The sequence below is a fragment of the Puma concolor genome, chromosome A1 (assembly GCF_028749965.1).
Source record: "Puma concolor isolate L17-30 chromosome A1, mPumCon1.1.hap2, whole genome shotgun sequence".
Classification (NCBI taxonomy): Eukaryota; Metazoa; Chordata; class Mammalia; order Carnivora; family Felidae; genus Puma; species Puma concolor.
In genome coordinates, this window is record NC_141667.1 from 241,951,255 (window position 1) to 241,968,163 (window position 16,909).

The window sequence follows — 16,909 nt, forward strand, 5'->3', positions numbered from 1 at the left end:
AATAAACGTTGAAAAAAAAAATTAAAAAAAAATCTCCTTTTACTAGCTCGTCACCTAGTAACATTGATAAATGATAATACTTCACTAATTTAGTAATTAGTAAAACAAATTATAGAGCCAAATTATATGCCTTAGAAGTGAAGAATGATAAATTACTCCTCTCTATCCCCATTTTCAATTTCCTTTATTCTTTAGTATCCCACCCCCATGATCAACAGGCCAGAAACATGTAACAACTATAAAACATCATACCCCGTAACAATTAGGACTTCAGAATTTCCAAAATCTACCATGAATATTTGTATTAGTGCAACTTCACAGACTGAGAATTTGGTTGGACTACAAAATTTTCTAATATTTTCGCTTTCTATTGGAATTAATTCAGTGATAGTTCCTCGACACCACATTCCATTTTCAATACTGTTGACAAATATTCTTGCACCTAAATAATGAGGAAGACAAATCATTATCGGTATTTATGGAGAAAAATACCTAATAAGCTCTAACTTACGAACACATATATCAGTTTCATCACGAAGAAATCTTAATTCATTTATTTACTGAGGACATATACATGTCAGGTGCTATGAAAAAAATAAAGGTAGTATACTGTGATAGTTTCTGTTATATAGCTAAATAGGGAGCTAAAAACAAGGTTAGCAGTCTCTTATTGAAGACCTATGTTTTATGAACTATACCAAAGATGAATGAGACCATCCTGCCATCAAGAAGCTCAAGAAAGAAAAAGAGATGGGCAAATGATTGTACTTACAACAATAAAAATTTTCTATCCATGCGTGTGCACACACAGATGTACAGATATATAAATGCTGAAATCTGTAAAATACTTTGGGAGCATAAAGGAAGAAGCAATTACCTTCTCTTGATAAAGAGGAATGAAAGTAAAGAAACAATGAAAGGCAGTATGTGACATGCCAAAATTAAACACACACTGGGAGTTCAGAGAAGGGGAAGATGAACCAAGGACACAGCAGCAGAGGAAGACCTTAGGGAGAGATCAGATGAATTACAAATTAATAACCAGGAAAAAATGTCAAGAAAGAAGGAGGCCTGAATTTGAATGCTCACTATGATCTTAGTGATGTTCTCAGTACATTACGTTTGAATTTACTTACTCCACACAACAACCCTATGGAGATGGTGGCAAAGAGGTAGGAGGAGAATCCAAGTAGTCTTAGAGTCCATCCTCTTAACAACTAAGTTACCTATCTGAGATAAACTGGTAGATCTGACCACTGATTATATACAGAGGGATCCTGTATAATCCCCTCTGGACATGCTAATAAAAATAGGATAGTTGAGAGGCACATTAGGGCAACCTTTTAATTTTAGTTCTAACCAAAATGTTTATTTGGCCTAAAGATTATCATCAACCTTTCTCTCATGTCGATGTACCACGTAACCAATTATTTTGGCTTAAAGATTATCATCAACGTTTCTCTTAGGTAGATACACTACGTAACCAATTATTCTTAGTTTTAAACTATACACTATTAAACCATTCTTTTAAGTTTATTTATTCATTTACTTTCAGAGAGAGAAAGATAAGGCACATGCGTGAGAGGGAGGGAGGGAGGGAGGGAGGGAGGGAGGGAGAGAGAGAGAGAGAGAGAGATAGAGAAAATCCCTGCACTAGTGCAGAGCCTGATGTGGGGCTTGAACTCCCAAACCATGAGATCATGACCTGAGCCGAAATCAGGAGTTAGACACTTAACTGACTGAGCCATCCAGGAGCCCCAAACCATTCTTTTTTGATAGGTAAGTTAAAAGATATTGAAGACATTTGTTGTCCTTTGCAGTGAAGAGCATATGTAGGAAAAAGGAACAAAAGGATATCCTCCTGAAGTATCATTTCACATTTCTTCCCTTATCACTCATTACTCAAAATATAGGTACTTAAGTCATGCAAATTTATTTGCCTTGAAATAATAATTGTCCTTAATTGAAAACAATGAATGACTTTTTGGCTTTTTTAGAAAATTTTCTGAATCTAAGCTGAACTCTTTTGGACATGTATTAAATTTTAGAGAATTACTTGTAGCCATAAAAGTTAAGTTTAATACAACATTTCTTTCTTCTTAGATACTCAACAGTTAAAAGTTATCTAAAGTTAAAAATTACTATTAATTTTTGTCAGAAGTATACGATAATCCTAATTTTTGAATATTCTGAGAAGCTACACAGATAAGCTGAGAGTTAGTCACACTTTTAAAGTACTATATAACTAAACAGGTAATACTTTTTGGTATTATACATAGGCATTGATTGCTATTAATAGATAGTTTTCTCACTCTGTTAATAAATCAAACAAATAATAGCTTTGTCTTATTATAATCAAATTTAGTCAATGTATTATAAGGAAAACATTTGCAATAAGACCCTAAATTATGGCAAATTACACAAACCCTCAGCGTGGGTACCCTCAAAATATACTACCCTCTGTGGGGTCCTAGGAAACAGGTACCGGTGTTCTCCTGCATCTCATCTAAGTGCTTAATGACATCCTCAATATTCACATGTGGACAGCAAGGGACTAACAGCCACAATACAAGGAATCGTGTTAGAGGCCAATTTTCCCTGGAGACAGGGAAGCAAACTACATAACCTGCGATGGGCTTTGTAATTAAAAAAAATAACTCCTTTCACTCTGTAATTGAGGTTTTATATATACTTCACTCAGCAGTCAATATTTAGCTAACTTACCTAAATAAAATTATATCACTACAAAACTTTTAAGTTTATTTTGAGAGAGAGCCAAAGAGAGCACAAATAGCAGAGGGGCAGAAAGAGAGGGAGAGAGAGAAACCCAAGCAGGCTCTGCACTGTCAACGCAGAGCCTGACACAGGGCTCGATCACACAGACTGTGAGATCCTGACCTGAGCCGAAATCAAGAGTCAGACACTCAACTGACTAAGCCACCCAGGCACCCCTCTTATAAAACTTTTATGCTTCTGGAACAAATCTGTATTATAAAAGGTCTATAAGGGTTAGCCTATAAGGGTTGGCCAAATACTATATAATATTTACATAAACTTGATATTTTAGCTTGGAGTAATATTTCATTACCTAGCTCCAAAAGGTCTGAAGGATCAAGGTGTAAACTCTTATTGCAAAACTGATCGACCTTCTTTTCCAGTACTGTTGCATCTTTAATTTGTGAATACTTCCGGACATAAAAGTGGCAAGGATGTATTACATGGCTTACAAAAACTAGCTCTGGAGAACCTAGATAAGAATATTTAACCCATATTAACAAATCATAAGTTAGGAATGAATTCACAAAAACTGAATGCAATATCCTCTAAAAGAATATTAACTGTCTTGTGGCATTGAAAACTCTAGAATACTTAAGCCCCACAAAAAGAAGTCCAAACCCAAAATAGTAACTAGACTGATAAAGTTCCCACTACCAACATTAAATCCTTTAGCATAACCTGAACTGCAACTATTTTATTTTACATGCCAGGTATTTTAAGTGGAATTGTAGTTCACGTGGTAGTTAGATGCTGAAGTCAAGATATGCTATAACTCTATCATATTACAACAAAACATCAGTTTATTTATGGATATTTTGGAACTCAGAACTCCATTGATATTAAATAGACTTCTTGCATATCTCAAAAAATCCTGTTTATACTATATCCAAAGAACTAATAATTAGCTCATAGATACTCTGAATCACAAATCTTACCTGGCTAGAAAGGGGTGAAAAAACATCTGGGCAAAGCCAAATACTAAGCACCATTTAGGGGAAGAGATACATGTTTTGGTGGAAGCTGGGGGTGGTAGTGAGGGTAGAATAAAAGAAAAAAATATTCTGTTTACAGCAGTAATGAAGCCAAGTGTAGCTACTGAAAAGATGTTCAGAATATAATGTTACACACACACAAAAAAAGGAATTAAAAGAACAGAACAGTGTGCACGGTGTGCTATGTTTTTGTATAAAAACAAGTTAGAAAAATAATATATGTGTATTTGTATATGCATAAAGAAACTGTGGAAGGGAAAGAAGGACCGAATGAAATGGGAACAGTTAGGTAAAAATTCCACAGTATTTTAATATATAATTTTTGAACAATGTAGATGTTTCATTTAGTAAAAATGTTTAAAACTCAAAAACTAGGAGGAGTGGAATTGGAGACAGTCAAGTATAGACAGATGATAAAAACTGAACAAGTGGATCATTTTAACTATCCAATACAGATCACAAAGAATAATATCCATATTGAATATGGGGTAAAGAGATAAATATGTATAACTGGGGAGACAGTTGACAGAAGTGTTATAAATTTCAGAAACATTTTTGCCAATAACAGCCAAAACCTTTAATATTCAAAAGGAAGAAGTTTTAGTTGATAGTAATATTCATTTTACTCGCTGCCTTCATACTATGTAAGAGTTACTTTACGTACAGCAAACTCCACAACATCAAGTTCAGAGTTGTTAAAGTACCTGCTTTTGATCCAACAGCGGAAGATGATTTTTTCTGAAAAGGCTTTTTTGGATCTCTAGGTGTTTCCACAAGATAATCTGTGAAGCGTGCTTCATCAAAATAGGAAATAAAGGCAATTGTACTAGTTTTATTAAGTTGACAATGGTATACTACTGTTTAAAAAGCTGTACTTGAATTGGCAAAATACTGGAATGGTAAGACTCCTTGTTATCAGTAGGTAAAGTCATAATAGATTTCTTAAATCACTGAGATTTCAGTGATAATAATACAATGGAAACAACTGAAAACATGCTCCTCCTTTTTTTTTTTTTTTTCATTCAAAATGTCATTCTGCAGAATCAACCAATGAAACAGACTGAGAAGTGATGGATAACAGATCTCTTAACTCACTGAGATTTCAGTGATAAAATACAATAGAAACAACTGAAAACATGTTCCTTCCCCTCCCCCCCCCCCCCCCCCCCCCGGTGTTTCATTCAAAATGTCATTCTGTAGAATCAACCAATGAAACAGACTGGGAAGTGGTGGGTGGAAGAGAACTAAAATGGAACTTGAAAATGGTCCTAAAGAAGACCAGTAATATAACTACACAGTAGTAGTAGTTAATGGGGAGAATACAACATTGTAAATCTAATCAAAGTATTATGATACATTGAAATGTTACAAAATAGATGCTATTATATTCATGACAGATTTTATTTCAGATTATGTAACAGGTTATATCTTTAAACAATTTTTTATAACAGACTATATCTCAGAACAAAGATTTAGGAGAAGCTATTCTTTAAGGACAAAGACATGAGATCGTTTCTACAAGTATCTTCATTTTTTATATAAGGTTTATGTGTAGAACACAAAAAAGTCAAATACTTCAATTAAACCAAACATTAAATTAACATCTTAGAGTTTAGATTATTGCATTAAAAATAAAAATTATCCTAACTCTGGAAAATGTGAAAGCAGGGACAAGGAATCAATGGATGTTAACTCACAATGAAGAAGGTATAAGATAACAGCACTATGTTTCTATTAAATATAGGGACTAATTTTGTTTCTAATTACAGACATATTGTTTCCTTGCTTTTGTATTTTCACTCACTTTCCAGGTTTTCTTCAATAATTTCTTCAATTATCACATCAGGGCTAGATCCCATCTGAGGCAGAATAGTAATGGTTTTAGGGGATGGTGTTGCAACAACCTCTTTCTGTGGCTGGAAATCTTCTGCTTCTAAATGCACATCATGGGTTTCCCATTGCAAAGAACATGGTGGGGCTTCATTAGTTAGGAAAGACACGTCAATCTTTTTCTTTTCTTGTGATGGGTATGTATCATGACAAGAAAATTCCTTTTTATGATTACATTGCTTTTGAACATTCTGTTCCATTTCATTTTCTTGGGGATTACGTCTGTTTAAAAAATAGACAAGTATTAAGAACACTTGTGATGAGCACTGAGTGTTGGAAGTATGTGATAGATCACTAAATTCTGTACCAGAAACGAGTATTACACTGCATGTTAACTAACTGGAATAAATAAAAGTTGGGAGGAAAAAAATACATAGGCATATGGCTACTTTAAATTGTTTCATAAATTTTTTGTATCTACATTCAAGTCATTTCCTATTCACACGACAGTTAATAAGGTGACACATATAGGAGTGTCTGGGTGGCTCAGTCAGTTGAGCATCCAACTCCTGGTTTGGCTCAGGTCATTATCTTGTGGTTCATGAGTTTGAGCCCCACATCAGGCTCTGTGCTGGCTCTGTGGAGCCTACTTGGGATTCTCTCTCTCTCCCTCCCCTGCTCATGCTCTCTCTCTCAAAATAAATAAACTTAAAAAAATACCATGACACATATAAAAAGGTAAAGCTGTATAGGTGCCTCAGAAGTATCTTTTACATAGCCTTACTGATGTATAATTTGCATAACATGAAACTCAATCATTTTTACTAAATTTACAGTTGTGCAACCATCACCATAATCTAATTTTAGAACATTTTAATCTAATTTTAGAACCCAGAAGGAACTTTTGCCCATTCCCAGCCCTAAGCAAACCTAAGTTTTTTTTTTTAATATGATATTTATTGTCAAATTCGTTTCCATACAACACCCAGTGCTCATCCCAACAGGTGCCCTCCTCAATGCCCAGCACCCACCCTCAATTCCCTCCCACCCCCCATCAACCCTCAGCTTATTCTCAGTTTTTAAGAGAAACCTAGGGGTTTTAAAAGGTCAACAAGAGGTATAATCAATGAGAAGCTGAAGGAAAAAGTTGATACAGTCATGTCATAATCTTCTAGTCCTAAAAAACAGTGAATATAGGCTTAAAAAATCATTGTGATTTGGCTTAGCTGTTTGATTTTAAATTATGGTTATTTCTTCTAATTCCCTAGCTTAAAAATAAAGTATAGGAAACAGTGAAGGGTACAATCCTGAACAGATCATTAGAAATCTCCACCTAGCCTAAAAACCACCTTTAGTCTGAACCCTTTAGGAGGTATTATTTGGTAGCCACTAACCTACAGCTAATCGTTTATATGGTTGACTCCATGTTTTTCTATCTTCTTCACATATCCACATAAATTTAGGCTATCAAATCTACAAGTACAGAAATTCTATCAAAGAAATGAGATGGAGTCTCAAAAAGCTTGTCTTTTAGTTAACCCATTACGAATTTAGCTTCATCACAGATCATCACTGAGAAAACATTTTAGGGCTGGAAGCAGACCGTGCTCTACATGGAAGACTACCTGACCGTGAAGACGGGCAAGGAGATCTTTGGCACCACTGGCATGTGGCCCAATGCCAAGAATAATTGCGACCTGGACTTCACCATCGATCTGGACTTCAAGGGCCAGCTGTGCGAGCTGTCCTGCTCCACTGACTACCGGATGCGCTAGGGCGGCATCCGGCTTCTGCCACCCTGGCCGGGCTGGCCCTGCACGGGCCCAGGGGCTGCGGCATTCCTAGGCAGTTTGGGGGCTCCCTCTTCCTTTCCTTCCCTCTCTCAGAAGGGGGTTTTAGGGGCCTGGGCTGGGAGGAGGGGGCACATTGTGACTGTGTTTTTCTTAACTTATGTTTTGATATGGTTGCATTTATGCCAATAAATCCTCAGCTGGGATGGGTAAATAAATAAATAAATGGCATTTCAGGGGTGCCTGGGTGGCTCAGTCGGTTAAGTGTTGGACTCTGGTTTCAGCTCAGGTCATGATCTCATGGTTCATGAGTTTGAGCCCTGCGTTGGGCTCTGGGCTGACAGCACAAAAGCTGCCTGAGATTCTCTCTGTCTCCCTCTCTCTCTGCCCCTCCTCTGCTCTGTCTCTCAAAATAAATAAACTTAAAAGTAATTTTTTTAAATAAAAAAATAAAAAGCATTTTAGAAATAAGAACTAACAAGGCCAATTAGATTCAGCAATGACACATTATCTGTTTCTTCCAACAAAAGGTATGCTTTGAATACACGTTGAATTCAAAAGATATGTATATCTGAGGATATGTATATGTACACAACTTTGCAAACCACACATTCCTTTTTATAACAACTCTCATTTGACCTGGGATATTTAACACTGTCCACCAAGTCCAGTCTCAAACTCCTCCTTTGACTTCTAGAGCACCACTTGCTCCCATTTGTTCTTCAACCTCTGCCTACTCCTTCTCAATCTTGTTTTGTTTTTGCAGGTTGCCCTTTTTCAGTTTTAAAATTTAATATTTTTCCAAGGTACTGTCCTTGACTTATGTCAGTACCTACTCTTCCTGGGCAAACCCATTGTTTAATTACCACCTGTAATAAGTAGAAGCAGATTACAGTGTACTTTCTCTTAAAACTAGGAAAAAATTTAAGACTACTCTGAATTAAATTTAAAATCAAAACAAGATATATGCAGACTCTTAAAGAGACAGAATAGCTTTTGATACTAAAAATGTTCAATAGTGACAATATTCAAGTTATGGAAATATCTAGAAGAATGTATTCATTGCAAAGACTGATGATTATCCATGGAAGCACAAAAGTAAGGTCACAGACAAATATGGTACAGGGCTCCACACCTGGGGGAAGATGCCCTGAGCCCAAGAACTGGCACTCTAGACCTCTGGCAGGGTCTTTCCTCTGAGGTAAGAAATGCACTATCTAAGCCTAATGCTATTAAGCTACTTGATTAATCTTTTCCCCTTTATTCCAAACAAAGAAATTTTTGATAATTTCACTTCTTAGGCCTGTCTGGACTAGAAAAGAATCCCAACACAAGTATCCTAGTCCCTGTGGCAATTGTATTTGTCCATTAAGTTAATAAACTAGCATTCTGGCTAAACTGGCATTCAGTTTTGTGAATTTGGCTTACAGGAGTTTACCTGGCTTAAAGCAGATCTGCTCATGTCTGTTCCTGACCTTTTAACACTGTGGGCTAAACTCTAGAAGGTAATGAATGTGATGCTCCCTGAGGGATGATTTCCCCTGGACACATACCACTTAAAATTGAATGAACTTATTTTCTTTCGGTGGGTTTCTAAACCATCTGTATTCTGACTAATCCTAAACCTAGAATCAAGTTCAAGACCTTCTCTTAAGTTTTAGCACATGTAGCTAACTGCTCTCTGGACATTTTCCCCCATACATCTCATCAACAACAGTAACTCAACATGTCTACTATCCCCAACTCCCAAATTTTCTTCTTGTAGTCCCAATCTTGGTGAATACCAATCCATCAACTTAATCACCAAAGCCAAGCCTGTAAAGGATGCTTCTCTTTCCCTCATTTATCACACTCAAACAATAAGTTTTATCAATTTTCCCTACTTAGCATTTGTCATATCTATTGCTCTCTAGTGATACTACCTATGTTTCGTTTCTCATCATTTGCTGAGACTATTGATACAATAGCCCCACTGATCCTTCAGCCTCAAGCCTCATACTCCTTTCCAAATAATCCTATAAATAGCCACCAAAGTTATCTTTTTAAAATTCAAATTATTTTATTTTCATGTTGAAATCATCTTTTAGTGGTTTTCAACTGTCTATAGCTGTGCTGTCCAATAGAACTTTCCATGATAATGCAAGTGTGGGACTGTCCAACATGGTAGCTACTAACCACAAGTGGCTACTACTGAGCACCTGAAATGTGCTAGTACAATTAAGGAATCCAATTTTTCAATTTTTTTTTAAGTAATCTCTACGATCAACGTGAGGCTCGAACTCATGACCCCAAGATCAAGAGTCACATGCTCTACCGACTGAGCCAGCCAGGCACCCTTCCAATTTTTTCTTTTAACTTTGTTTTAATTAATTTGTGCTTAAATTTAAATGGGCACATGTGGTTAATGGATACCATACTGGATAACATGGATGTAGAAAAAAAAAGTCCAAACTGCTGCACAGCATACAAAGTCTTCAGGATTTAGCTTATATGTATCGTCTACCAAGTGAAATTATATATGCAGTTCCTTGAATGTAGTATGTTATCTCACTGACCATACCTTTCTTTCTGTTATGATGCGTCCCTCCTTTTTGATTGCCTTTCCAATTGTTAGTCATTTTTCATAGATAAAATTTTCCTTTTCCCAAATCGATTGTTACCACTAAAAATGGACCATTCCTTTCCTTTGCATCTCCATTAAATTCTGTATATATTACTATCATAGCAATTATTCACTTTATTGTTTACATATGTCATCCTCTACTTATTGTAACTTCTCTGACATATATAATGTTTAGCATGTTAGTGCTTAGAACAAAATCAGTGTTCAATCCTGTCTGAACGAATGAATCTCAAAGATAACTTTCACATATATATCATTTAATACTGATTCCAGGTCGTTTCATTCTTAAATATCTCACACAGAATTTAATAGATAGAAACCGTTGCCCTTTATATTATTTTACAGCTTTTGAATCATACATACAACACATCAATTTTCCTGTCTCTTAGGTAATTTTTCTGCCTCTTAGACTCTATCAGATATTAATGGCATGTTGCCATTCTTATACTTACTTTGTTAAGCTCTCAAATTCAATCTTTCCCATATTGTTGAACATACAGATGATCTCACTACAATTCATATTCAACCTGAAATAAAACACTAGCATGTAAGTAAATGTTCTAATCCAAGTTTATTACTTTCTCTAAAAGTCAGCTGAACTGATTATTACTTTCTATAAAAGTAAACTATTACTTCTTATACTTTTACTATTACTTTCTATAAAAGTCAGTTGCTGACATTAAACTCTAAAAGACAGAACATTTTTAAATGCTCTAATACAAATTTGTTACTTTCTTTAAAAGTCAGTTGCTGACATTAAAAACCCTAAAAGACAACAATTTTTTTCTTTTTCCTTTTTTTATATTTAATTTTTAAAATTTACATCTAAGTTAGTTAGCATATAGTGCAACAATGATTTCAGGAGTAGATTCCTTAATGTCCCTTACCCATTTAGCCCATCTCCCCTCCCACAAGCCCTCCAGTAACCCTGTTTGTTGTCCATATTTAAGAGTCTGTTTTGTTCCCCTCCCTGTTTTTATATTATTTTTGCTTCCTTTCCCTTGTGTTCATCTGTTCTGTGTCTTAAAGTCCTCATATGAGTATTATGCTCAGCGAAATTAGTCAGAGAAAGACAAATATCATATAACAATTTTTTTCTAATGTATAAGTTACTATTACATTATATGGTTGTTAATTTGGGAAACATTTGTGACCCAAATTTCAATTTATAATTGCTTGCTATTTAATAAATCTAGGCTCTAATACATTTTATACTTAATTGTTATGTTCTCCTGAGTTATAACTTCTTACCTGGGAGAATTCCTTAGTTTTAGAGTGCTAACTTGTAACAATTCACTCTCAAATGTTAATTTCAAAGTACGGATAATCTAGAATCAGAAGAGAAGTGTTACTCAGATGTGAAATTTTTAAAAAATAATTATCGCTAAAACAAATTAAGATTTTAGAATTAAAACTATATCCTTTAATAAGTGTTTTACTAATTAATGTGTTCAAGGTTTGATTTTAGGCATCCAATGAGAGCAAATCAAGTGTTTATGAATTTTTTCCCTAACGAAATTTAAAATCTTTTAGAGATATAAATAACAGATAACAACAAAAGACAGTAGTTAACAAATAGAATATAGTTATGTAATCACAGAAAATTCTGATCAGATTCACTCTGCACTTGCACTGCTATCCTCAAATGTCTTTTTTGCCTCATCTTCTTAATGAATCTAACTAGGGAGAAGACCAAATCTTATCACTTTTTTACACCTCCTAATGCCTCATGTGTAATACAACTGGAGAGAGGCCTGACCAAGTAAGATGGTGGCAAACTCTTCACCCTTCACTTATAGACTTTGAAGGCAGAAAAACCAATGGCTTCTATTTTATACCTCAGTTCTTCCCAAACACATGCTTATCTGTGGGAAATGAGGCCATGAGGATTCAAAGACAATAGAGTAGGATCTATATCCAAAGAGAGCAAGGTAGAACTCAGAAAAAAAGATCAATGGTTAACCCTGTCTTGTCAAACAATCTCATCAGAAACATGTTTTTATTTTTGCCCAACTATGCTCCCTAGGCACCTGGATAGATGACAGGACATACTGGACACACCCTGTCTCTTGACCTGCATATTCAGAGAGGCAGGAAGAAGGGGGAAAAACCCTGAATGAGATCTTTAAGTTAAATTTTATTTTAGAGAGAGAGAAAGCAAGCAGAGCATGAATGAGGGAGAAGGGGGGGGGGGAGAGAGAGACTTTTTTTTTTTTTTGAGAGACAGAGAGACAGACACTCTTAAGCAGGCTCCATGCTCAGCACAGAGCCCAATGCAGGGCTTGAGCCTGTGACCCTGGGATCATGACCTGAGCCCAAATCAAGAGTCAGACGCTCAACTGCCACCAGGCGTCTTTTGAATTAAGTTTTTACAAGCTGACAGACATATCTAAATTCATATCATGAAAAGAAAAACAAGTCCCATTAAGTTTGCTGCCCTTATATATCCTCATTTTTTATTCAAATGTCTTAGGAACATCAATTTTCAACTCAATGTCACCCTACTTGCTTTCGGATTGTGTGTTATAAAGACCTTACTGAACCATTTCCCTAACTGGTAAATAACAAAAGGCTAAATAAATTAATGTTTGTCTTAGAATTCAAACTAAGAATTGAGGCCAAATAAATTAGGATAATCTAAAAATATATTCTTCTTAAGTCTTAAACAGTATATTCCAAAGCATGTAAAATAATACACTTCAGAAATAATTTATATTATGATCTATTAAAATTACCTGATTCAGGTCACAATAAGTCCTTAAAGAAGGTGCTGATTTTAACTCTCTTGCTATCTTCATAGCTGCAGCCAAATCATTTTTTTTCTCTTCAATGTAGCTTTTAGCCATTATTACATTTGACAGATAATCATCTGTATTTCTTACTACTTCTTCACACAGGTTCTTTTTCCTTCATATAAGATCCCAAAATTATTTTACAGCATTTTATAAATATGCACATGAAAGTAAGTCTATAGTACATGAGTAGTAACAAAAGGGTAATTTCACTAGTTTATGAACATGGTAAATGAGGCATTCAATTCAACTGAAATGTATTACAATTGAAAACTATGTATGGGTAACTACAGAAAAAGCAGGATATAATTGTCATGTCACAGAATTACAGAAGACAGACCCAAGATGATTCTACCTAAAAGAGAAATCCTATCTTGTAATCACTTGTGCCATTTCAAAGACCCATTTGTATTCATTTCTCAAAAGTGATGTGCCTTCACATTTTAAAATTTCCATCAACACACACATAACACATAAATATACAATAAGATTTTATTTTTTTATTTTTTTAAATGTTTATTTATTTTTGAAAGAGAAAGAGCATGAGTGGGAGGAGGAACAGAGACAGAGGAAGACACAGAAATCGGAAGCAGGCTCCAGGCTCTGAGCTGTCAGCACAGAACCTGACACAGGGCTCCAACCCATGAGCTATCAAAGAAAAGCCCTGGGCCAGATGGCTGCACTGGTGAATTCTACGAAAAATTTAAAGAATTAACAACAATCCTCCTCAAACCCTTCCAAAAAATTGAAGGGCTAGGAACACTTTCTTTTTTTTTTTTTTTTTTTTTTTTTGGGACAGAGAGAGACAGAGCATGAACGGGGGAGGGGCAGAGAGAGAGGGAGACACAGAATCGGAAACAGGCTCCAGGCTCTGAGCCATCAGCCCAGAGCCTGACGCGGGGCTCGAACTCACGGACCGCGAGATCGTGACCTGGCTGAAGTCGGACGCTTAACCGACTGCGCCACCCAGGCGCCCCGTCACTTTCTAACTTATTCTAAGAGGCCAGCATTATCAAAGCCGTATGCAGACACTACAAGAAAACTACAAATATGATTATGATTATTATATGCAAAATCCTCAACAAAATATTAGCAAATTGAATTCAGCAGCATATTAAAAGGAGAATACATCATGACCAAGTGGGATTTATTCCTACATTGCACAGATGATTCAACACATGAAAATCAACGAACGTTAATACCACAACATTAATACCACAGCAGAAAGAAGTGAAAATCCCTACATGATCCCCTCAATCGATGCAGAAAAAGGATGACATAGGGACACCTGGGGGCTCAGTCGGTTAAACGTCCAACTTCAGCTCAGGCCATGATCTCGCTGTTTGTGAGTTCGAGACCTGCGTCAGGCTCTGTGCTGACAGCTCAGAGCCTGGAGCCTGCTTCGGATTCTGTGTCTCCCCCTCTCTCTGTCCCTCCCATGCTCAAGCTCTGTCTCTCTCTGTCTCTTGATAATAAATAAACGTTAAAAAATTTAGAAAAAGGATGACATATTTCAACACCCTTTCATTATAAAAACACTAAAAGAAACAGGAATTGAGGGAGATTACATCAACGTAAAGGCTATATGTGAAAAACCCACAGCTAACATTACACTAGTTAGAGAAAAAGCTGTCAGTTCTTCACTAAGATCAGAAGCAAGATCAGGATGTGTTTTGGCCAATGCTATTTAACATATTATTGTTACGTTCTAGCAAGTATTAGGCAAAAAATAAATAAAAGACACCCAAATTGAAAAGAAGTTTAAATTATCTATTTTTGCACATGACATGATTTTGTATGTACAAAACCCTAAAGAGGCCATAAATATACTAGCAGGGCTGATAAATGAATTTAGCAAAGATGTAGGCTACAAAATCAACACACAAAAACTAGACACATTTCTATACATTAACAGTCTGACAAGGAAATTAAGAAAACAATTCCTTTAACACAAAACACAAAAGAATATAGTTAGGAATAAACAGACAAGGAGGGAACAGTCTGTACACTTACACACTATGCCAGATTACTGAAAGAAATGAAAGAAGACAAAAATAAGAGGAAAGACATCCCACATTCATGGATTGGAAGACCTAATATTGTTGACAATACCACCCAAAGCAATCTACAATGCAATGCAGTCTTTATCAAAATCTCAGTGATGTTTCAGGCAGAACAGAAAAACCGACCCTAAAAAAGTCATACGGAATCTCAAGGGACCACAAATTGCCAAAACAGTTTTGAAAAAGAACAAAGTTGGAGAACTCACACAACCCGATTTCAAAACTTGCTACAAAGCTATGGTAATCAAAAAAGTGTGCTACTGGCATAAGAACAGACAGACTGATGGAACAGAGATCCCAGAAATAAACCCTCACAAGATATGGTTAACTGAGTACTGACAAGCATGCCAAGACATTCAACAGAGAAAAAACCATCTTTTCAACAAATGGTGCTGAGAAAAGACATTCACATGGAAAAGAATGAAATTGGACCCTTCTCTCATACCATACACAAAAGTTCACTCGAAATCAATCAAAGACTAAGTGTAACAGCTAAAACTGTAAAATTCTTAGAAGAAAACATAGGGCAAAAGCTTCGTAACATTAGATTCAGTGATGATTTCTTAGGACACCAAAAGCACAGGCAACAAAAGAAAAAAATAAATAGAACTTCATCAATAACTTTCATGAAAAGGCAAAGAGTGAAAAGGCAATCCACAGAATGGGAAAAAAGTCTCTGAAAACGACAGATCTGATACAGGATTAATATCATTAATGTATAAAGAACTTCTACAACCCAACAACCCAACAACAAAATAAATAATCCAGTCCAAAAAAAGGACCTGAATAGACTTTTCTTCAAAAAAGATATATAAATGAGGAATAAATACGCACATGAAAAAATACTCAACATAACCAACCAGTCATGAGGAAAATGCAAAAAACCCACAAGATTAGTGTTTCATATTCATTAGGATATGATTATTAAAAAAACCCAGAAAATAACATTGTTGGTGAGGAAACTGGAACCCCATGTACTACTGGTGGGAATGTAAAATGTATAGCTACAGTGGAAAACTTTGGTGTTTCCTCAAAAAGTTAAACATAAAATTATCATATGGCACTAAACTGGACATTAAAAAATGACTAACAAGGTAATCTTTGTTATGTATATTTTGCACCATAAAAAAGTTTAAAATGCATGCACATGACTTGTAACTTAAATGTTATAATTAACGACCACATGTGATATCGATAATACCAATATGGAAGACTAAAGAAATCAACCTATTTCATTCATAGTATATTGAAGACTATGTCCGAGGCATCCTAATGGGATTAAAAAAAAGAAAAAAGCACTAAGAGTCCATGGACAAATACTGTTACTAATTATATTACTTTTGGCATGTTGAAACTTTTATGATCCTATTTCTTGAATTGAAAAATGTGATTAAAAATTGGAGGCACCTGGGTGGCTCAGTTGTTTAAGCATCTGACTCTTGATTTTGGTTCAGGTCATGATCTCGGCTCAGGTGGTGATCTCTGTTTGTGGGATCAAGCCCCATGTTGGGCTCTGCTCTCACAGGGTGAAGCCTGCTTGGGATTCTCTCTCTCTCTCTCTCTCTCTCTCTCTGCCCCTCCCCGTTCATGCTTTCACTCTCAAAATGAATAAATGAACATTTTAAAAAATTAAAAAAAATGTGATTAAAAATTATTAAAGATGTATTTTTGTATCCTTTGGATAAATACTTAGGAGTGCAATTGCTGAGTCATAGGGTAGTTCTGTCTTTATCTTTCCAATTTGAAGGGGCACATGAACTCCAATATTTATAGCAGCACTTCAACAATAGCCAAATTACAGAAAGAGCCCAAATGTCCATCAACTAATGAATAAAGAAAATGTATTATGTATACGTATATATACATATACTATATATATATATATATATATATACACGTATACATACACATGGGTGCATATATATGTATACAATACCACCCTATATATATATGTATATATATATATGTGTGTGTGTGTATGTGTGTGTGTGTATACACATACATGGAATATTAGGCATCAAAAAGAATGAAATCTTGCCAT

At 35.4% G+C, this 16,909-nt stretch overlaps 1 protein-coding gene across 2 annotated transcripts in view; it reads right to left on the minus strand.

Moving 5' to 3' along the window:
* The window catches only part of RNF17 (ring finger protein 17), a 115,594-nt gene that overhangs the window by 73,784 nt on the left and 24,901 nt on the right, over positions 1 to 16,909 (minus strand). For both annotated transcript variants that reach the window (XM_086715645.1, XM_025924156.2), the window contains exons 7-13: positions 12,749 to 12,920; positions 11,265 to 11,341; positions 10,466 to 10,540; positions 5,575 to 5,882; positions 4,475 to 4,564; positions 3,089 to 3,247; positions 253 to 442 (exon numbers count right to left, since the gene is read on the minus strand). In XM_086715645.1, coding sequence (XP_086571771.1) covers positions 253 to 442; positions 3,089 to 3,247; positions 4,475 to 4,564; positions 5,575 to 5,882; positions 10,466 to 10,540; positions 11,265 to 11,341; positions 12,749 to 12,920 — 1,071 coding nt within the window. The remainder of the gene's footprint in view (positions 1 to 252; positions 443 to 3,088; positions 3,248 to 4,474; positions 4,565 to 5,574; positions 5,883 to 10,465; positions 10,541 to 11,264; positions 11,342 to 12,748; positions 12,921 to 16,909) is intronic.